Source organism: Pseudochaenichthys georgianus, chromosome 21 (genome assembly GCF_902827115.2).
Source record: "Pseudochaenichthys georgianus chromosome 21, fPseGeo1.2, whole genome shotgun sequence".
NCBI lineage: Eukaryota > Metazoa > Chordata > Actinopteri > Perciformes > Channichthyidae > Pseudochaenichthys > Pseudochaenichthys georgianus.
In genome coordinates, this window is record NC_047523.1 from 36975729 (window position 1) to 36999989 (window position 24261).

The 24261-nt window shown below is 42.0% G+C and overlaps 1 protein-coding gene and 1 pseudogene across 1 annotated transcript in view; both read right to left on the reverse strand.

Moving 5' to 3' along the window:
• The window catches only part of itgb5 (integrin, beta 5), a 71367-nt gene extending 59366 nt beyond the window's left edge, over nt 1–12001 (reverse strand). The window contains 6 exon segments of the mRNA XM_034109316.2: nt 179–340; nt 5346–5514; nt 7219–7468; nt 8095–8299; nt 10341–10426; nt 11385–12001. Coding sequence (XP_033965207.1) covers nt 179–340; nt 5346–5514; nt 7219–7468; nt 8095–8299; nt 10341–10426; nt 11385–11463 — 951 coding nt within the window. The 5' untranslated portion in view covers nt 11464–12001.
• Nucleotides 12002–15201: 3200 nt separating this feature from the next.
• LOC139435940 (integrin beta-5-like) lies at nt 15202–23982 on the reverse strand (annotated as a pseudogene).
• Between the last annotated feature and the right edge of the window lie 279 nt (nt 23983–24261).

The following is a 24261-nucleotide window of genomic DNA, read 5'->3' on the forward strand; positions in this document are numbered from 1 at the left end:
CTCTCAAGCTAACTGTAATGTTTAATTTTATAAAAGGCTACTAATTAGTCAGAATTATCCTGATGAGGTAGATTTAAAGATTTACAGCATAGACAACCAAATGATAAATCTGATAATGTGAACATATATCAAAAGGATGGAACCAGGAAAAACTCGCAGAAACGTAACTCCTCCTCACCATCTGTGTGGAGGCGCTGTACTCGTTCTTGTCGTTGAGGTGGCACTCCCCGTCGTGGGGCTGCACGAGGCCCCCCAGCCGTCCGTCCAGAGCCAGGTGAGGAACATCGTCTGTGGCGAACACCAGCAGGTGGTACGCCTCCTTCCTCCAGCCGATCTCCTCCTGAGAGAGACACAGCAGATCAGCACCACGGAGTATAAGGAGAGCTGCATGCCGCGTGGGAGGCGGGACTCGTTCGTCTCTAGGGAGGTTGAAGCCAAAATATGACTGACTCTCCAGAGCAAAAATACCTGCATCTGGATCTAAAGTCCCGCCTTTGATCTCCCGATTTCATCTCAGTCAAATTAATGGAGAGAAAAACTAACTCTGGATTCGGCTTTTAGTGTATTTTACAACTTTTAGACCCTAATGGTTAATACAACTGGTTGATTTAGTTTAAAATTAAAATTAAATCAGTTGATTTACAGATGTCTCTTTCCTAATGTAAGTCAATGGGGGAAAGTATTTTTGCGCCAAATGACGTCAAACAGACTGACACCGAAGTTGTAGTACCGCCGTTTGGCCACTAAGAACATTTGCTTCAACGACAGGCACACTTCCTGTCGGCTTGCTCAGGACTGTTGAGGTCTCCATATTAAGTTGAATAATTAAAACGAAAGTTAATATAATCAAATATATATTCTTGTATAACCCACAATGAAAATGCATTATATTTCATGTTGTTCTATAATCACAAGTGGTTTGTTAAATTGAGTTTAGAAGGCCTATTATAGTTTATGGGTGTCACTGATTAGCAGAGGGGAGACAGTTGTCATCACTCACAGCAGGCTGTCCACGGGGATTGAAGTTAGAATTTAAATGTCACAACTGAAGTGGGCCAGTTGAAGTTAGAATTTAAATGTTACAACTGAAGTGGGCCAGTTGAAGCTAGAATGTAAATGTTACAACTGAAGTGTGCCAGTTGAAGTTGAATTTAAATGTCACAACTGAAGTGTGCCAGTTGAAGTTAGAATTTAAATGTCACAACTGAAGTGGGCCAGTTGAAGTTAGAATTTAAATGTCACAACTGAAGTGGGCCAGTTGAAGTTAGAATTTAAATGTCACAACTGAAGTGTGCCAGTTGAAGTTGAATTTAAATGTCACAACTGAAGTGGGCCAGTTGAAGTTAGAATTTAAATATCACAACTGAAGTGTGCCAGTTGAAGTTAGAATTTAAATGTCACAACTGAAGTGGGCCAGTTGAAGTTATTCTTTAAATGTCACAACTGAAGTGGGCCAGTTGAAGTTAGAATTTAAATGTCACAACTGAAGTGGGCCAGTTGAAGTTAGAATTTAAATGTTACAACTGAAGTGGGCCAGTTGAAGCTAGAATGTAAATGTTACAACTGAAGTGTGCCAGTTGAAGTTAGAATTTAAATGTCACAACTGAAGTGTGCCAGTTGAAGTTGAATTTAAATGTCACAACTGAAGTGGGCCAGTTGAAGTTAGAATTTAAATATCACAACTGAAGTGTGCCAGTTGAAGTTAGAATTTAAATGTCACAACTGAAGTGGGCCAGTTGAAGTTATTCTTTAAATGTCACAACTGAAGTGGGCCAGTTGAAGTTAGAATTTAAATGTCACAACTGAAGTGGGCCAGTAGAAGTTATACTTTAAATGTCACAACTGAAGTGCGCCAGTTGAAGTTATTCTTTAAATGTCACAACTGAAGTGGGCCAGTTGAAGTTAGAATTTAAATGTTACAACTGAAGTGGGCCAGTTGAAGCTAGAATGTAAATGTTACAACTGAAGTGGGCCAGTTGAAGTTGAATTTAAATGTCACAACTGAAGTGGGCCAGTTGAAGTTGAATTTAAATGTTACAACTGAAGTGTGCCAGTTGAAGTTAGAATTTAAATGTTACAACTGAAGTGTGCCAGTTGAAGTTAGAATTTAAATGTCACAACTGAAGTGTGCCAGTTGAAGTTAGAATTTAAATGTCACAACTGAAGTGGGCCAGTTGAAGTTATTCTTTAAATGTTACAACTGAAGTGTTCCAGTTGAAGTTAGAATTTAAATGTCACAACTGAAGTGGGCCAGTTGAAGTTATTCTTTAAATGTTACAACTGAAGTGTTCCAGTTGAAGTTAGAATTTAAATGTCACAACTGAAGTGTGCCAGTTGAAGTTAGAATTTAAATGTCACAACTGAAGTGGGCCAGTTGAAGTTATACTTTAAATGTTACAATTGAAGTGGGCCAGTTGAAGTTAGAATTTAAATGTTACAATTGAAGTGGGCCAGTTGAAGTTAGAATTTAAATGTTACAACTGAAGTGGGCCAGTTGAAGCTAGAATTTAAATGTCACAACTGAAGAGGGCCAGCTGAAGTTAGAATTTAAATGTCACAACTGAAGTGGGCCAGTTGATGTTATACTTTAAATGTCACAACTGAAGTGGGCCAGTTGAAGTTATTCTTTAAATGTCACAACTGAAGTGGGCCAGTTGAAGTTAGAATTTAAATGTTACAATTGAAGTGGGCCAGTTGAAGTTAGAATTTAAATGTTACAATTGAAGTGGGCCAGTTGAAGCTAGAATTTAAATGTCACAACTGAAGTGGGCCAGTTGAAGTTAGAATTTAAATGTCACAACTGAAGTGTGCCAGTTGAAGTTAGAATTTAAATGTTACAATTGAAGTGGGCCAGTTGAAGCTAGAATTTAAATGTCACAACTGAAGTGGGCCAGTTGAAGTTAGAATTTAAATGTCAACTGAAGTGTGCCAGTTGAAGTTGAATTTAAATGTCAACTGAAGTGTGCCAGTTGAAGTTGAATTTAAATGTCAACTGAAGTGGGCCAGTTGAAGTTAGAATTTAAATGTTACAATTGAAGTGGGCCAGTTGAAGCTAGAATTTAAATGTCACAACTGAAGTGGGCCAGTTGAAGTTAGAATTTAAATGTCAACTGAAGAGGGCCAGTTGAAGTTGAATTTAAATGTCACAACTGAAGTGTGCCAGTTGAAGTTGAATTTAAATGTCACAACTGAAGAGGGCCAGATGAAGTTAGAATTTAAATGTCACAACTGAAGTGGGCCAGTTGAAGTTGAATTTAAATGTCACAACTGAAGTGGGCCAGTTGAAGTTATTCTTTAAATGTCACAACTGAAGAGGGCCAGTTGAAGTTATTCTTTAAATGTCACAACTGAAGTGGGGCCAGTTGAAGTTATTCTTTAAATGTCACAACTGAAGTGGGCCAGTTGAAGTTATTCTTTAAATGTCACAACTGAAGTGGGCCAGTTGAAGTTATTCTTTAAATGTCACAACTGAAGAGGGCCAGTTGAAGAGATTCTAATGTATTTGATTTCCCACCCGGTAATCCATGAGGATTTTCCTCTGAATTCCACCGGAAGAGGTTTTTAATGCAACTGAAGAGAGACAGATGAAGAGAGAGTGACAAAATACAATAAGAAATGTAAAACTGTGAATTGAGGTTTCATATTAGTAATTGACCACAGCATGATGTGTTTTGTATGATTGTCATATTGTAACGAGAGAAAGTAAAAACCCTGTAAAAGTGTGGACCATTTTCTTCAGATAAAATCATCCCACCCTTTTGGATTGAGATAACTTAAAAGAAATCTGCGCTCTCCTCTCCTGCTTTAAGGTGAGATTGCACAACTGCCACACTCACACACTTAGGGCCTCATTACTGATACCAAAATCCTTCGGGATCGCTTAAACAGATTTAGCGTGTCGTCTGAAACAGCAGTTCATTAAACTGGTTCTTCAGGAGTTAAGGTGAGATCCTGCTGACTCAGGTGGATCTGAGCCAAGCAGTAAGCTTACATAGACTCAATAGCTTATGTTAGGTAAATTAGTAGGTCTGAGTAATTGCCGGAATAAATTAACAGGCCTCCCGACTCCAACAGGACCCAGAAGAAAATATTTTTATATTTCATCTAATCTTATAAGAGAGTGTTTTATACTGCGGTTTCCTACTTTTACGAGAAGATCTGAGTACTTCGTCCACCTCTGTTTACAGATGACAGAAGCAACATATCAACACATAACTTTGCTTTATGCTTTAGGCAAGCCTCCATATTTAACCAAGAACTCAGTAGAAGTTTCTAGAAGTTTCCCAATGATCCACACACACTGAAGCAGCAGCCAGAGCCGTCTGCCACAGGCCCGCTGCATTACCAACAACAGTGCTGACTAATGCACGCCACTGCAGAAACACGACATGAAGCCACGGAGGAGAGGGGTTATATAATAACATGTTGCGTTTTACTCATGGAAAGTCACGTGTTTAACTCAGGACTTATACAAAAAACATAGTATTTCTACTTTTACCTAGGTAAAATATCTGCCAACTCACTTTCTCTCATTAATTAAACACTTGTCTCTGTTTCACACAATGCAACGACTTCATGTTTATTTTAACTCATGAGCAGCTTGACATTAAACTGCTGACCATACCAACACTATCAAACAAAAAGAAGGATGAATGGGACGGACTAAGCCCCGCCTCCTGGGCAGCGAGGGTTTGAAACAGTGCGGCAGGAGTAAATTACAAGGCAGGAGCCGCTCGGAGGAAGTCATTCTCTTCCTGTAGAAAACAATTAAATTGGCAGAGGAGAGATCTGACTCGTCCTCATGTTTAACCAGCTGCAGCAGACGGCACTTCCTGTCTACCCCCCCCCCCCCTTGTGCTTTTAATTAACAAGCAAACAGACCAGACGCTTGTCACGGGGGCATCTTCCCTTCAATGCAGCCGAGTCGGGGGGGGGGGGGGGGAACCATTTCAATATCTAGTCTTTATTCTTTTGTAATGTTAAATAGTTTATATTTATGTTTTCTTTTTTATAATTGTTATATTTTGTACCCTCTCTTACCACTTATAATAATAATAATAATAATAATAATAGATTACATTTGTATAGCGCCTTTCAAGGGACCCAAGGCCGCTTTACATGGTGAACAAACAAACGGGGCAAATAATAAAGTGGAAAATGAAATACATAGCAGTAGGAGTGGAAGCAGGGGGACGGTGATGGGTTAGGGGTCAAAGGCCACGGTGAACAGGTGAGTTTTTAATGATGATTTATTTCCTTATGTTGTTCATGTTTACACCGCAAAGCAAATTCCTTGTTTGTGTAAACGTCCTGGCGATACATTCAGATTCGAAAGACTTCCTCACCTTACAAACGGCGGCCTGCAGGATGGCGTCGAACCCGCCCTCCGGAGCGTCGCGGTTGCGAGACACCATCTGCTTCTGCACCTCCTGGTTGAAGCGGTCCACTTTGTCCGTCAGCGAGAGGATGTGGCGGAAACCGAAGGTGGGGACGCAGTTGGGGAACAGTTTGTATCTGTGGGGGTCGGAGATGAAAGGTCAACTATTATGCAAAATCCACTTTTTCATCAACGTGTGCAAAGAGATTCTGAAAGTAAAATAGTATTGCGATTACTTTTTAGTGATGTTGCAATTAGAATATAACACATTCATATTGGACGGAATAATCATAATTTTTGCATTATGTTTGTCGATTCCAATAAAAATATGTTATATGGCATATCATTTGCAGGACATCTCTGCAGCACCAACAGTACTTCATTCAGAATGATGTTTGACACATATTCAGCCTTTTTCAAATACTCCACCTCCTGTGATTCATATCCTGTATGGCACGAGTCCATATGAAACTCAGCCTCATTGTTGGGCTCCATTCTTACATACACAGGAAGAACAAGGGCCGAAGTGAGCCGGGTTGCTGAGAGGTCAACATGCTGTCATCTATCCCTTTTAATATTTCGCTGCCGTGCCACACACACACACACACACACTTCAGGGGACATTACATTGACTTACATGCATTTCCTAGAGACTTATCCTAACCTAAACCTAACCAAGTCTTCACCCTAAAATTAATGATCCCCCTTATGGGGACATCCAATTTGTCCCCATAAGGGAGGCGAGTCCCCACATGTGACTGTGTAAACAGATGTAGGTCCCCACAAGTATAGTAATGCTAGTCTCCACACACACACACACACACACACACACACACACACACACACACACACACACACACACACACACACACACACACACACACACACACACACACACACACACACACACACACACACACACACACACACACACACACACACACACACACACACACACACACACACACACACACACACACACACACACACACACACACACACACACACACACACACACACACACACAACACACACACACACACACACACACACACACACACACACACACACACACACACACACTAGCCTAGATGTGAAGTGATGCGCGATGCAGAGCGCTCTCGGCTCCGGGGCAAACATGCAGCTTCTGACCCTCTGCCTGTCACTTTGCCCTCAGCGACAAACCCTCTGCTTTATCCCATATGAACAATCTCCCATCCCTGCAACCGGAGGGTATCCACCCATGCATGTTTCATGAGTGTGCACAAATAGAACGAGTGGGTTTGAGTCAATCGTTACTTCACTTCCCTCTCCTGACCGAGCGCTTCTTCAGTCACACGCAGGCTCCTTGCTTCCTTTATATTCATGCTTTAACCCTGCTGCCGTGTTCGTGTCTCCGCTCTTACTTTGGGGTTCAATTGGTCTGTTTTAACTGCTCTTCATTAACACAAAAAAACACGAATCATCACCGAATTCGTATAACCCCCTTTTAAGCTGTAAACTATTTCTCAGACTACTGGTTTTCACTGCAGTGAACATACAAAGAATAAACACTGAAAATGTAATTAAATGAACTTTCTTCGACGTGTGGGTTGCCGAGGGTTACCCATTCATCTACGTGTGGCGAACATCATAGGTGTTACAAAGTTGTATATGTAAATGTCCCCTCTGCTGGACGAATACAGGTATTCTGATGTGCTGAAATGCCTACTGTGGAGGATATCATAAGGCCTTGAGGCAATCAAATGTAAAACATAATATTTGTGATGGATGAAAGTAGTATGTCGGTCACATTCGACCCGAACATGACAGGAGGGTTTAATCCTGCAGCCGCTGCTCACCCATTGCACGGATTCTCCTGGTACTTGGGAGCAGTGTAGGAGAAGGGAGACATGTTTTTGTCCACGAAGGAGCCGAAGCCCAGCCTGAAGTTGCTGGTGAGCTTTCCCATCTCCAGGGCCAGCTTGGTGCCCAGGTTCCGGATGGTCTCCAGGTCGTCTTTCATGGAGAGAGAGAGGTCCATCAGGTAGTAGAGGTCCACGGGGTAATCCTCCACCTGCCGCACCTGCAGCTCAAACCACGTCTGGTCTCCTGGAGGGGCCGAGGAGAGAAGCTGGTTTACTCACACTAACACTTAAAGAGGGTTGTTGTCATGGCTCCAGGGAGAAAGAAGAATCCAAAAACTATAGAATCATCTTGACGAATTGAAGTAAATGGGGGCAGCAGTAAACAACAGGGACACTTCATCAAAACATTTATTTACAAACCGTCTCATTTATCCAGGCCCATGCATACTACTTTACAAACACATACATATGACTAACACCGGATTATTTAAAACACTACTAGACAGTCTCGTGCTTTTGCAGACGTGATGCTCTGCGTTCATAAAGTCAGCTTCTAGTATCAAATGCATGAAATGATCAAAATAGTGAGCATGCCACTGAAGACACAAGACTTGGATGACATTGCACGAGTGTTGTGATAGTTTGGAAATGTTTCGATAAAGTTTTGCTATTTTAAAACATGGCCGCCATTTACTTTCATTCAGACTTTTCTCAGATGTTGGATTCTTCTTTCATTGCTTCTTTAAAAGAAAATGTGGTGGGTGAGGTATTCCATTAGGACTCGAGGAAAGAAGCTTTGTATTATTCATTATGTGACTTTTTGTAAGCAAACCTTCTCTCAGGCGTGTGCACTCTAAAGTCTATCTTTACCTGGCCGCAGGCTGAGGGAGACTTTCTGAGGCTGAATCTGAACCACGTCGTTCTGGGTCCACCCGGACCCTTTGGAGCTCAGAGGCATGTTGTGCAGCACCGAGACGCTGCTGGTGGGGTACTCGATGAACCGAGCGTCGCAGCCTCTCTTCTGCAGGTTCTGACTGAAATCACAGCGTGTCAGAGTCCGCCCCCTCCCAAACTCCTGAAGGATGGAGAGGAAACAAACCTGACGTTATTGACAGTGGTGGGAAACATAAGGATACAAGTGGCCGACAATCATTGTTTGTCCTCCAGAGATGGCAAACGTACACACATCCTTTGCTCAAGTAGAAGTACAGATACTCGTGTTTAAAGATACTCTGGTAAAAGTACTGACTAAACTTCTTTACTCAAGTAGAAGTATGGGCTTTGAAGTGTACTTAAGTAAAAAGTACCCATAGCTAGCAGCTGCTTTAAAGAGTACCTGACTTCCTTTATATTAATAGAACAATAATGTCATTGTTAGCTAATGAATGTTTCCATGCTGAACAACGGCAACATGACAACGTTTCCATTGGTCCCTCTTCTTTAGAGAAGACCAGGAAGTGATGGATACACGGATCGTGTTCCAACCAATAGGCACGCAGTGACTCTAAAGAATAATGATCACGCACCAAACACACATTCAGACTAAAGGAACCAGCTGTTTGGGAAATGAGAGAAGTAGAAAGTTCAGGTATTTGAGTTCAACGTGTAAGAAGTAGAAAGTTCAGGTATTTGAGTTCAACATGTAAGAAGTAGAAAGTACAGGTATTTGTGTTCAACATGTAAGAAGTAGAAAGTTCAGGTATTTGAGTTCAACATGTAAGAAGTAGAAAGTACAGGTATTTGAGTTCAACATGAGAGAAGTAGAAAGTACAGGTATTTGTGTTCAACATGTAAGAAGTAGAAAGTACAGGTATTTGAGTTCAACATGTAAGAAGTAGAAAGTACAGGTATTTGAGTTCAACATGTGAGAAGTAGAAGTACAGGTATTTGTGTTCAACATGTAAGAAGTAGAAAGTACAGGTATTTGAGTTCAACATGTAAGAAGTAGAAAGTACAGGTATTTGAGTTCAACATGTAAGAAGAAAGTACAGGTATTTGTGTTCAACATGTGAGAAGTAGAAAGTACAGGTATTTGTGTTCAACATGTGAGAAGTAGAAAGTACAGGTATTGGTATTCAACATTTAAGAAGTAGAAAGTACAGGTATTTGTGTTCAACATGTAAGAAGTAGAAAGTACAGGTATTTGTGTTCAACATGTGAGAAGTAGAAAGTACAGGTATTTGAGTCAACATGAGAGAAGTAGAAAGTACAGGTATTTGTGTTCAACATGTAAGAAGTAGAAAGTACAGGTATTTGAGTTCAACATGTAAGAAGTAGAAAGTACAGGTATTTGAGTTTCAACATGTGAGAAGTAGAAAGTACAGGTATTTGTGTTCAACATGTAAGAAGTAGAAAGTACAGGTATTTGAGTTCAAACATGTAAGAAGTAGAAAGTACAGGTATTTGAGTTCAACATGTAAGAAGAAAGTACAGGTATTTGTGTTCAACATGTGAGAAGTAGAAAGTACAGGTATTTGTGTTCAACATGTGAGAAGTAGAAAGTACAGGTATTTGGGTTCAACATTTAAGAAGTAGAAAGTACAGGTATTTGGGTTCAACATGTAAGAAGTAGAAAGTACAGGTATTTGTGTTCAACATGTGAGAAGTAGAAAGTACAGGTATTTGAGTTCAACATGTAAGAAGTAGAAAGTACAGGTATTTGTGTTCAACATGTGAGAAGTAGAAAGTACAGGTATTTGAGTTCAACATGTGAGAAGTAGAAAGTACAGGTATTTGAGTTCAACGTGTAAGAAGTAGAAAGTACAGGTATTTGGGTTCAACATGTAAGAAGTAGAAAGTACAGGTATTTGTATTCAACATGTAAGAAGTAGAAAGTACAGGTATTTGAGTTCACCATGTGTAAGAAGTAGAAAGTACAGGTATTTGAGTTCAACATGTGAGAAGTAGAAAGTACAGGTATTTGAGTTCAACATGTAAGAAGTAAAAGTAAAAGGTCGTCAGAAAAATAAGTAGTGCAGTAAAGTACTGATACCAGACAAATGTAACAGTACAAGAAAAGTACAGTAACGAAGTATTTGTACTCCACTACTTCCCACCTCTGTTGACCTCTGTGGAAACTATACCTGCACAGTGTTTAATCATGAGAACCATGGTACCTCTTGTGCGCACCAGGCGCATCTGCGGTGAATCAGGAGGCATTCTTCACAGGAAGTAGCGCTGCCACCCATACACATGTTAAGACCTGAAGAAGATCAGAGACAGGGAGGCTTACAGTACAAATAAATAACTGGAAAAAAAATCATTAATGTAGTTCTAATGGGACTTCAAGTTAGGGACCAGAAAACAGACCTGCTGTACTCCTTGTGAAATGTATGGTTTTCAATAGCAGTGAGTCTGATTATTCAGCTCTATGGTAATGTTTGTTGTAATGATTTGTTCTTATGATATGTATCTCCAATTGAGGTGACATCAATGTACATCTCTCAGTGAAAATGCAGTCCAATGAAACTAACAGCAGCCAGAAAAACATACCAGTGATCTGACTCAGTGCCAACAATAGTTAAACATTAGAATATTCACAAAGGAAGTGTGCATGGCATTGCAGGGGTGGTTTTCAGGTCAGTCATTTAAGAGTGTTGACATTTTCACAAGTGTCATCTTACTTTGAACTAAAGGCCTATAGGGATCTTGTGTTTTCGCTCAATTTGATTTGGTCAATTGATGCTTAAATGCACATACACAAATGTTTTAATCCAGAATTAGAGATATGTTTTTGAAGGTTTTCATGATATTGCCTCATTGAATTCACACACTGAAAATTAAAGAATTTAAATGATTTGTTAAATATTCATAACAGAAATCTATAAACCCCTTCTTTTTCATATATCAGCTTTACATGTATTCATCTTTTCATATTGTGCTTTAAATCTATCTTCCCGAAGGACTGAGTTAGGCACAGTGCACTTCCATCATATGTTCTGATGAAAGAGGGTATAAATGATATTTTCTCAGAGCCATGGCTGCACTGTAAACAAGCACCCAAATGTTGACTCTCCTGCATGTGGCTCCAGTTTACAGTAGCTCCTCTCCCCGTATGTGCCACAAACACTGACCCACTGTGTGATGTTTCTACACAAACCGGCTCGATAGAAGAGAGCAGATAATGTATTGCAAAGGCAGACAATCCCGCTTTGTCCTACCTCTGGCAGTGTGTAGAAATGTTTCCAGAAGCATGCAGCACACAGCCACTCTCCACATCCACGTCCCCGGGCTCCACATGGTGTCAGTCGGCGTGTTGTCGAAATACCAGATTTGTGTGTCTATTCGCAGCTGACACCGGTAATTACTTTACCATCAGCCCTCTCATTGGATTAACTCCTCTTTATGTGTGCAAACCTCCACAGTAAAGTGTGCTTTTAGACCATCTCAGTCCCTCTACAGCGCGTTGTCTGGGCTCACAGGGCTGTATCCGCGTAAAGGCATGGAGACTCTTCCATTGTTTTAGATTGTGCAGAAAGGGAGTGCTCCTCGCAGTCCTGTTGATCCTGAGGTTCTGTTGTTGGACTTCTCCACAGCAGATTTCCACGTCCTAATGACTACTTCACCCATAGCTGACAGCAACTCCACAACTTCTCAATGGATTTCATGGCGCTCCTCGGTACCACACGGTGTAATTATGCGCAAAAAAGGTGTATAGGAAACAAAAAAGGCCACACAAAGATAAATGCATACACACAACTCCAACAGCGGGTTTCTGGCTGGTCCAGGTTTCAGTATAGCCTTTTCCGTTGGTCCGGTTTGTGTCCCAGCTGGAATCTCCGCCCATTCCCTAGCAGGGATTATATTAACCCCTCCGCTGCTGGTTGAACAGTTGGCACCACACTGTGGTTTAAAACCCGACAGGAGACAGAGGAGCTGCGGACACCTAGTGGTGGATCCTGGGCAATCATCCAGGAACTGTGCCCCTTTTCCACCAAACCGGTTCCAGGGCGAGATTCCAGAGGTGAAATACATACTTTAAATTAAAGGTCACCTATGCAAAATCCACTTTTTCATGTCTTTTCACATCAACATGTGTCCCCTCTGTGTAAAGAGATTCTGAAAGTTTCAGGAAAAAATATTCTCTCTCTTTTTGTCCTGATCCATTTATATAAAACATGTCTGAAAATGAGCTGATCAGATTTTGGCCACTTTATGTCATAACGATTTTTTGGCTTGTGTAACCATTAGCCAATCAGCAACCAAGGTAATATATTTACTTTGCTGTGTGTGGACGTGCATGTGTGTGTGTGGCCATGGGCGTAATGAGCTAACGGAGATTAGAAACTGTTTCAACAATAAGGAGAGGGAGAGTCCTCTCCTGTCGGACTGAGAGAGATAACGTCAGCTCAGGGAGGTAAAGGACTCTAAGTTATCTCAGTGGGTTTGGTCATCTATGTAAACAAATATTTCCATCTATGTAATATTAGTTGTATATAAAATAAGTTAAGAAATCCTTCCAATGTGTAGCATTATAGCATTGTAGCATATGTGTCTACTATAGGTCAGTACAAATGTAAAAAACACAGTTTGAAAGGGGAGTGATTATTATGCATAAATAAAAAGAAAGAATGCAGACTAGGTAAATAAAGAGGAGAGGGAGTTGATCAAATATGTGTTATTGGTTGTGAGCATATTCTAATGGATTTTTGATTATTGAAATATATACAGTTCTGTTTCATATTAGTGTTGAGAGCTGTATCCATACATCTCTTAATGTTGTCCTCAAAGTGCACCAGATTGATGCTTTTAACTTCAATTTAAATAAAAAATCTTCCCGGGGTGCATGCCCCCGGACCCCCCTAGAGGATGTGAGGTCATCACAAATAAGACAGGTTCACATGGATAGGATACTAGATAAGTGTGCACACTCATTACACTACACATTTTTCTTGGATTTGTTAACGCTAGTCCCTAATATATTTGCAGAAAGGCAGGAAATGGAATTCAATTGAGAAAATGTTTCATTGCGGAGGACCCCCTGTTTTGTGTCCTTCTCAACCAAAGTTACACCCTTGTGTGTGGGTATGGTAGAGCGAGAGTGAGCGAGCGGGATATATGTTTTCTAGAAGTAAAACGAGGCAGCAGAAAAAGGATAGGTCTGTGATATCTTGTGAAACAGAGAGCTAAATAAATGCAACGACCTCCCAAGAAGCTTGCCTCTCTCCAGTCATCCCGATAAAGTGGGTTATTGAACCCGAAGCGTGTTGCTTCTGCCCTGGGAGACGACAGAGAGTCCCCCCCCCCCCTGTTTCCTCGACTACGGTCTGGGAGCTGACAGGAAAGTTCAACATTGGCGACCACGAAGGGACTGTTCATGTTCAACATAAAGACAGTGGTGAGGACATAAACAGAGTAAATAACGGTGGAGATAAACCGTGAGATTTGCCGCGCTAATTAGTTTAGCGTGCGCTGCAAGCTAAGCTAAATGGCGACCGCTAACGCAAACGAGCCGGAGGATTGCTACGAGCTACAAGCTATTCCAACCCGTTCATGAGTCTAACTGCTACATAGACACAGGTGGAATTTAAAATGGACAATGTTAATGAAAGAAATAAAGTGTTTGGACGTTTTAACCCTTTCATATGTGACAATGAACCCAGTTGGCCGAGGTTTTCAAGCACAAACCCTTTTGCTCAAGACTGTGAAATACAAGGCCGAGGCCCATGCGATCACGTGTATAGCCCCCAAGCTCATGCCACACCATCAAGGGTGCAGGACACGTGTATGGCTGCTACTGTTTCAAACCCCTTTACCCCTGAATATATGGGAGAATTCATACATAGCACGCCAGTCCCTTATCCTCCATGTCCCCCATGCTATAGGCTGTCACCAGAAAAAGAGCATAGGCAGATATGCAATTAAAGTGCTATTCCCCCAAATATGAACGGCCAAAATCACGTGCACGCCAGCCTCGCTGAAGCTAATTGTTGGTCAGAAAAGACTATGGCTATCCAGTTGAAGTGTTGCCTTGTGGGTGCAGCAGCGGCAATTGTCCACAGAAATCCCAGGTCTTCACAGTGGGACTACCGCCACCTGCTGGAGGAACTAGAGACTGCATACGGCCCCTTCTTCATGCAGCAGCAGTGGCTATTGAATTAAGACAGCGTGTCCGCAAAACGGGTGAGGCTCTTCATGTTTTGAGGGATGACATTTATGGGAAAGTGTCTGTAGTCTACAGTAACAGGAATGAGACTGAGCAAGACGTGATAGGCGTTGAAGTTTTCACTAATGCTCTGGGAGATGCAGAAATTGTTCAAAAACTGTTGGAGCAGCGGACTCAGACACTAGCCCAAGCCTATGACATTGCCCGCCGCCATGAAACCACCAAGCAGACTGCGCTTTATGTCACTAGCCGCATGCACCCAGGGGCACACATCACTGAAGGAGGCCCCGTGCTGCTGTCATCAGGGAAAGAGGAGGAGGAGATTGACTGCAGCCACACCCCCAGGACCCAGATGGAAGCCTGAGCCTGCTAACTCCAGCCCATATCCCCAACACACCTTCTCCAACTCAAAATTCACACCCAGCAAACAAAAAGGCCATAAAGACATTAACTGGGAGGAGATTCGTTGTCATAACTGTTCAGGATTAGGTCACATGAAGATAAATTGCCCCTCACCAAAGAAAACAACAAGAGCCCAAGTTTATTCAGCATTTCCTGAAATCACTGACCCCACTGTGCTTCACCTTAAAACACAAAATCAAGAAATGAGTATTCTCATGCTTATAAATGAACTGGAAGTGTGTGCTGTTTTGGACAGTGGTGCACGGAAAAGTGTGTTGGCTCTGCATCAGTACGAAGCTATTCACCCAGAGGTCCGGCCTCCTCTCCAGCAATCAGTTGTTACGTCCGTTGTTGGTATCGGTCCGGGTGACATACCTGTGCTCGGTGAGGCTAACTTCCCTGTCCAGATAAACCGACGCCAAGTTAGCATACACTTCCTGGTTGCTGACATAGCTTCAGATGAAGCCCTGCTAGGCCATCCATTCCTGGTCCAATCCAAAGCACGTCTTGACTATGGTACCAATCGTATGGTTCTGTTTGGTGAAGAGGTCCCATTCTTCAACACGAAGCAAGCCACCATCACGTGCAGTGAGAGTATCCCGGACTGTTGTAGTGGAGCCTGGGCGGGAGTACATGGTGCCAGGCTACACACGTTTAAAGGACAAGCTAAAGGGGAATGCTTAGCCCCACCAAGGGTTTCGTTGAAAAACACAGACTGCTGGTAGCCCGAGCCCTTGTAGAAACTCAGCACTCTGGAACTGTGCCCTCCGCATCTTTCCCACCCGGTAATCCATGAGGATTTTCCTCTGAATTCCACCGGAAGAGGTTTTTAATGCAACTGAAGAGAGACAGATGAAGAGAGTGACAAAATACAATAAGAAATGTAAAACTGTGAATTGAGGTTTCATATTAGTAATTGACCACAGCATGATGTGTTTTGTATGATTGTCATATTGTAACGAGAGAAAGTAAAAACCCTGTAAAAGTGTGGACCATTTTCTTCAGATAAAATCATCCCACCCTTTGGATTGAGATAACTTAAAAGAAATCTGCGCTCTCCTCTCCTGCTTTAAGGTGAGATTGCACAACTGCCACACTCACACACTTAGGGCCTCATTACTGATACCAAAATCCTTCAGGATCGCTTAAACAGATTTAGCGTGTCGTCTGAAACAGCAGTTAATTGAACTGGTTCTTCAGGAGTTAAGGTGAGATCCTGCTGACTCAGGTGGATCTGAGCCAAGCAGTAAGCTTACATAGACTCAATAGCTTATGTTAGGTAAATTAGTAGGTCTGAGTAATTGCCGGAATAAATTAACAGGCCTCCCACTCCAACAGGACCCAGAAGAAAATATTTTTATATTTCATCTAATCTTATAAGAGAGTGTTTTATACTGCGGTTTCCTACTTTTACGAGAAGATCTGAGTACTTCGTCCACCTCTGTTTACAGATGACAGAAGCAACATATCAACATAACTTTGCTTTATGCTTTAGGCAAGCCTCCATATTTAACCAAGAACTCAGTAGAAGTTTCTAGAAGTTTCCCAATGATCCACACACTGAAGCAGCAGCCAGAGCCGTCTGCCACAGGCCCGCTGCATTACCAACAACAGTGCTGACTAATGCACGCCACTGCAGAAACACGACATGAAGCCACGGAGGAGAGGGGTTATATAACATGTTGCGTTTTACTCATGGAAAGTCACGTGTTTAACTCAGGACTTATACAAAAAACATAGTATTTCTACTTTTACCTAGGTAAAATATCTGCCAACTCACTTTCTCATTAATTAAACACTTGTCTCTGTTTCACACAATGCAACGACTTCATGTTTATTTTAACTCATGAGCAGCTTGACATTAAACTGCTGACCATACCAACACTATCAAACAAAAAGAAGGATGAATGGGACGGACTAAGCCCCGCCTCCTGGGCAGCGAGGGTTTGAAACAGTGCGGCAGGAGTAAATTACAAGGCAGGAGCCGCTCGGAGGAAGTCATTCTCTTCCTGTAGAAAACAATTAAATTGGCAGAGGAGAGATCTGACTCGTCCTCATGTTTAACCAGCTGCAGCAGACGGCACTTCCTGTCTACCCCCCCCCCCCCTTGTGCTTTTAATTAACAAGCAAACAGACCAGACGCTTGTCACGGGGGCATCTTCCCTTCAATGCAGCCGAGTCGGGGGGGGGGGGGGGAACCATTTCAATATCTAGTCTTTATTCTTTTGTAATGTTAAATAGTTTATATTTATGTTTTCTTTTTTATAATTGTTATATTTTGTACCCTCTCTTACCACTTATAATAATAATAATAATAATAATAATAATAATAATAATAGATTACATTTGTATAGCGCCTTTCAAGGGACCCAAGGCCGCTTTACATGGTGAACAAACAAACGGGGCAAATAATAAAGTGGAAAATGAAATACATAGCAGTAGGAGTGGAAGCAGGGGGACGGTGATGGGTTAGGGGTCAAAGGCCACGGTGAACAGGTGAGTTTTTAATGATGATTTATTTCCTTATGTTGTTCATGTTTACACCGCAAAGCAAATTCCTTGTTTGTGTAAACGTCCTGGCGATACATTCAGATTCGAAAGACTTCCTCACCTTACAAACGGCGGCCTGCAGGATGGCGTCGAACCCGCCCTCCGGAGCGTCGCGGTTGCGAGACACCATCTGCTTCTGCACCTCCTGGTTGAAGCGGTCCACTTTGTCCGTCAGCGAGAGGATGTGGCGGAAACCGAAGGTGGGGACGCAGTTGGGGAACAGTTTGTATCTGTGGGGGTCGGAGATGAAAGGTCAACTATTATGCAAAATCCACTTTTTCATCAACGTGTGCAAAGAGATTCTGAAAGTAAAATAGTATTGCGATTACTTTTTAGTGATGTTGCAATTAGAATAACACATTCATATTGGACGGAATAATCATAATTTTTGCATTATGTTTGTCGATTCCAATAAAAAATGTTATATGGCATATCATTTGCAGGACATCTCTGCAGCACCAACAGTACTTCATTCAGAATGATGTTTGACACATATTCAGCCTTTTTCAAATACTCCACCTCCTGTGATTCATATCCTGTATGGCACGAGTCCATATGAAACTCAGCCTCATTGTTGGGCTCCATTCTTACATACACAGGAAGAACAAGGGCCGAAGTGAGCCGGGTTGCTGAGAGGTCAACATGCTGTCATCTATCCCTTTTAATATTTCGCTGCCGTGCCACACACACACACACACACACTTCAGGGGACATTACATTGACTTACATGCATTTCCTAGAGACTTATCCTAACCTAAACCTAACCAAGTCTTCACCCTAAAATTAATGATCCCCTTATGGGGACCTCCAATTTGTCCCCATAAGGGAGGCGAGTCCCCACACGTGACTGTGTAAACAGATGTAGGTCCCCACAAGTATAGTAATGCTAGTCTCCACACACACACACACACACACACACACACACACACACACACACACACACACACACCACACACACACACACACCACACACACACACACACACCCACACACACACACACACACACACACACACACACACACACACACACCACACACACCCCACACACACACACCACACCACACACACACCAACACACACCACACACACACACACACACACACACACCACACACACACACACACACACACACCACACACACACACACACACACACACTAGCCTAGATGTGAAGTGATGCGCGATGCAGAGCGCTCTCTCTCCGGGGCAAACATGCAGCTTCTGACCCTCTGCCTGTCACTTTGCCCTCAGCGACAAACCCTCTGCTTTATCCCATATGAAACACATCTCCCATCCCTGCAACCGGAGGGTATCCACCCATGCATGTTTCATGAGTGTGCACAAATAGACGAGTGGGTTTGAGTCAATCGTTACTTCACTTCCCTCTCCTGACCGAGCGCTTCTTCAGTCACACGCAGGCTCCTTGCTTCCTTTATATTCATGCTTTAACCCTGCTGCCGTGTTCGTGTCTCCGCTCTTACTTTGGGGTTCAATTGGTCTGTTTTAACTGCTCTCATTAACACAAAAAAACACGAATCATCACCGAATTCGTATAACCCCCTTTTAAGCTGTAAACTATTTCTCAGACTACTGGTTTTCACTGCAGTGAACATACAAAGAATAAACACTGAAAATGTAATTAAATGAACTTTCTTCGACGTGTGGGTTGCCGAGGGTTACCCATTCATCTACGTGTGGCGAACATCATAGGTGTTACAAAGTTGTATATGTAAATGTCCCCTCTGCTGGACGAATACAGGTATTCTGATGTGCTGAAATGCCTACTGTGGAGGATATCATACGGCCTTGAAGCAATCAAATGTAAAACATAATATTTGTGATGGATGAAAGTAGTATGTCGGTCACATTCGACGCCGAACATGACAGGAGGGTTTAATCCTGCAGCCGCTGCTCACCCATTGCACGGATTCTCCTGGTACTTGGGAGCAGTGTAGGAGAAGGGAGACATGTTTTTGTCCACGAAGGAGCCGAAGCCCAGCCTGAAGTTGCTGGTGAGCTTTCCCCATCTCCAGGGCCAGCTTGGTGCCCAGGTTCCGGATGGTCTCCAGGTCGTCTTTCATGGAGAGAGAGAGGTCCATCAGGTAGTAGAGGTCCACGGGGTAATCCTCCCACCTGCCGCACCTGCAGCTCAAACCACGTCTGGTCTCCTGGAGGGGCCGAGGAGAGAAGCTGGTTTACTCACACTAACACTTAAAGAGGGTTGTTGTCATGGCTCCAGGGAGAAAGAAGAATCCAAAAACTATAGAATCATCTTGACGAATTGAAGTAAATGGGGGCAGCAGTAAACAACAGGGACACTTCATCAAAACATTTATTTACAAACCGTCTCATTTATCCAGGCCCATGCATACTACTTTACAAACACATACATATGACTAACACCGGATTATTTAAAACACTACTAGACAGTCTCGTGCTTTTGCAGACGTGATGCTCTGCGTTCATAAAGTCAGCTTCTAGTATCAAATGCATGAAATGATCAAAATAGTGAGCATGCACTGAAGACACAAGACTTGGATGACATTGCACGAGTGTTGTGATAGTTTGGAAATGTTTCGATAAAGTTTTGCTATTTTAAAACATGGCCGCCATTTACTTTCATTCAGACTTTTCTCAGATGTTGGATTCTTCTTTCATTGCTTCTTTAAAGAAAATGTGGTGGGTGAGGTATTCCATTAGGACTCGAGGAAAGAAGCTTTGTATTATTCATTATGTGACTTTTGTAAGCAAACCTTCTCTCAGGCGTGTGCACTCTAAAGTCTATCTTTACCTGGCCGCAGGCTGAGGGAGACTTTCTGAGGCTGAATCTGAACCACGTCGTTCTGGGTCCACCCGGACCCTTTGGAGCTCAGAGGCATGTTGTGCAGCACCGAGACGCTGCTGGTGGGGTACTCGATGAACCGAGCGTCGCAGCCTCTCTTCTGCAGGTTCTGACTGAAATCACAGCGTGTCAGAGTCCGCCCCCTCCCAAACTCCTGAAGGATGGAGAGGAAACAAACCTGACGTTATTGACAGTGGTGGGAAACATAAGGATACAAGTGGCCGACAATCATTGTTTGTCCTCCAGAGATGGCAAACGTACACACATCCTTTGCTCAAGTAGAAGTACAGATACTCGTGTTTAAAGATACTCTGGTAAAAGTACTGACTAAACTTCTTTACTCAAGTAGAAGTATGGGCTTTGAAGTGTACTTCAGTAGAAAGTACCCATAACTAGCAGCTGCTTTAAAGAGTACCTGACCTCCCTTTATATTAATAGAACAATAATGTCATTGTTAGCTAATGAATGTTTCCATGCTGAACAACGGCAACATGACAACGTTTCCATTGGTCCCTCTTCTTTAGAGAAGACCAGGAAGTGATGGATACACGGATCGTGTTCCAACCAATAGGCACGCAGTTGCTCTAAAGAATAATGATCACGCACCAACACACATTCAGACTAAAGGAACCAGCTGTTTGGGAAATGAGAGAAGTAGAAAGTTCAGGTATTTGAGTTCAACGTGTAAGAAGTAGAAAGTTCAGGTATTTGAGTTCAACATGTAAGAAGTAGAAGTACAGGTATTTGTGTTCAACATGTAAGAAGTAGAAAGTTCAGGTATTTGAGTTCAAACATGTAAGAAGTAGAAAGTACAGGTATTTGAGTTCAACATGAGAGAAGTAGAAAGTACAGGTATTTGTGTTCAACATGTAAGAAGTAGAAAGTACAGGTATTTGAGTTCAACATGTAAGAAGTAGAAAGTACAGGTATTTGAGTTCAACATGTGAGAAGTAGAAAGTACAGGTATTTGTGTTCAACATGTAAGAAGTAGAAAGTACAGGTATTTGAGTTCAACATGTAAGAAGTAGAAAGTACAGGTATTTGAGTTCAACATGTAAGAAGAAAGTACAGGTATTTGTGTTCAACATGTGAGAAGTAGAAAGTACAGGTATTTGTGTTCAACATGTGAGAAGTAGAAAGTACAGGTATTTGGGTTCAACATTTAAGAAGTAGAAAGTACAGGTATTTGTGTTCAACATGTAAGAAGTAGAAAGTACAGGTATTTGTGTTCAACATGTGAGAAGTAGAAAGTACAGGTATTTGAGTTCAACATGAGAGAAGTAGAAAGTACAGGTATTTGTGTTCAACATGTAAGAAGTAGAAAGTACAGGTATTTGAGTTCAACATGTAAGAAGTAGAAAGTACAGGTATTTGAGTTCAACATGTGAGAAGTAGAAAGTACAGGTATTTGTGTTCAACATGTAAGAAGTAGAAAGTACAGGTATTTGAGTTCAACATGTAAGAAGTAGAAAGTACAGGTATTTGAGTTCACATGTAAGAAAGAAAGTACAGGTATTTGTGTTCAACATGTGAGAAGTAGAAAGTACAGGTATTTGTGTTCAACATGTGAGAAGTAGAAAGTACGGTATTTGGGTTCAACATTTAAGAAGTAGAAAGTACAGGTATTTGGTTCAACATGTAAGAAGTAGAAAGTACAGGTATTTGTGTTCAACATGTGAGAAGTAGAAAGTACAGGTATTTGAGTTCAACATGTAAGAAGTAGAAAGTACAGGTATTTGTGTTCAACATGTGAGAAGTAGAAAGTACAGGTATTTGAGTTCAACATGTGAGAAGTAGAAAGTACAGGTATTTGAGTTCAACGTGTAAGAAGTAGAAAGTACAGGTATTTGGGTTCAACATGTAAGAAGTAGAAAGTACAGGTATTTGTATTCAACATGTAAGAAGTAGAAAGTACAGGTATTTGAGTTCAACATGTAAGAAGTAGAAAGTACAGGTATTTGAGTTCAACATGTGAGAAGTAGAAAGTACAGGTATTTGAGTTCAACATGTAAGAAGTAAAAGTAAAAGGTCGTCAGAAAAATAAGTAGTGCAGTAAAGTACTGATACCAGACAAATGTAACAGTACAAGAAAAAGTACAGTAACGAAGTATTTGTACTCCACTACTTCCCACCTCTGTTGACCTCTGTGGAAACTATACCTGCACAGTGTTTAAATCATGAGAACCATGGTACCTCTTGTGCGCACCAGGCGCATCTGCGGTGAATCAGGAGGCATTCTTCACAGGAAGTAGCGCTGCCACCCATACACATGTTAAGACCTGAAGAAGATCAGAGACAGGGAGGCTTACAGTACAAATAAATAACTGGAAAAAAAATCATTAATGTAGTTCTAATGGGACTTCAAGTTAGGGACCAGAAAACAGACCTGCTGTACTCCTTGTGAAATGTATGGTTTTCAATAGCAGTGAGTCTGATTATTCAGCTCTATGGTAATGTTTGTTGTAATGATTTGTTCTTATGATATGTATCTCCAATTGAGGTGACATCAATGTACATCTCTCAGTGAAAATGCAGTCCAATGAAACTAACAGCAGCCAGAAAAACATACCAGTGATCTGACTCAGTGCCAACAATAGTTAAACATTAGAATATTCACAAAGGAAGTGTGCATGGCATTGCAGGGGTGGTTTTCAGGTCAGTCATTTAAGAGTGTTGACATTTTCACAAGTGTCATCTTACTTTGAACTAAAGGCCTATAGGGATCTTGTGTTTTCGCTCAATTTGATTTGGTCAATTGATGCTTAAATGCACATACACAAATGTTTTAATCCAGAATTAGAGATATGTTTTTGAAGGTTTTCATGATATTGCCTCATTGAATTCACACACTGAAAATTAAAGAATTTAAATGATTTGTTAAATATTCATAACAGAAATCTATAAACCCCTTCTTTTTCATATATCAGCTTTACATGTATTCATCTTTTCATATTGTGCTTTAAATCTATCTTCCCGAAGGACTGAGTTAGGCACAGTGCACTTCCATCATATGTTCTGATGAAAGAGGGTATAAATGATATTTTCTCAGAGCCATGGCTGCACTGTAAACAAGCACCCAAATGTTGACTCTCCTGCATGTGGCTCCAGTTTACAGTAGCTCCTCTCCCCGTATGTGCCACAAACACTGACCCACTGTGTGATGTTTCTACACAAACCGGCTCGATAGAAGAGAGCAGATAATGTATTGCAAAGGCAGACAATCCCGCTTTGTCCTACCTCTGGCAGTGTGTAGAAATGTTTCCAGAAGCATGCAGCACACAGCCACTCTCCACATCCACGTCCCCGGGCTCCACATGGTGTCAGTCGGCGTGTTGTCGAAATACCAGATTTGTGTGTCTATTCGCAGCTGACACCGGTAATTACTTTACCATCAGCCCTCTCATTGGATTAACTCCTCTTTATGTGTGCAAACCTCCACAGTAAAGTGTGCTTTTAGACCATCTCAGTCCCTCTACAGCGCGTTGTCTGGGCTCACAGGGCTGTATCCGCGTAAAGGCATGGAGACTCTTCCATTGTTTTAGATTGTGCAGAAAGGGAGTGCTCCTCGCAGTCCTGTTGATCCTGAGGTTCTGTTGTTGGACTTCTCCACAGCAGATTTCCACGTCCTAATGACTACTTCACCCATAGCTGACAGCAACTCCACAACTTCTCAATGGATTTCATGGCGCTCCTCGGTACCACACGGTGTAATTATGCGCAAAAAAGGTGTATAGGAAACAAAAAAGGCCACACAAAGATAAATGCATACACACAACTCCAACAGCGGGTTTCTGGCTGGTCCAGGTTTCAGTATAGCCTTTTCCGTTGGTCCGGTTTGTGTCCCAGCTGGAATCTCCGCCCATTCCCTAGCAGGGATTATATTAACCCCTCCGCTGCTGGTTGAACAGTTGGCACCACACTGTGGTTTAAAACCCGACAGGAGACAGAGGAGCTGCGGACACCTAGTGGTGGATCCTGGGCAATCATCCAGGAACTGTGCCCCTTTTCCACCAAACCGGTTCCAGGGCGAGATTCCAGAGGTGAAATACATACTTTAAATTAAAGGTCACCTATGCAAAATCCACTTTTTCATGTCTTTTCACATCAACATGTGTCCCCTCTGTGTAAAGAGATTCTG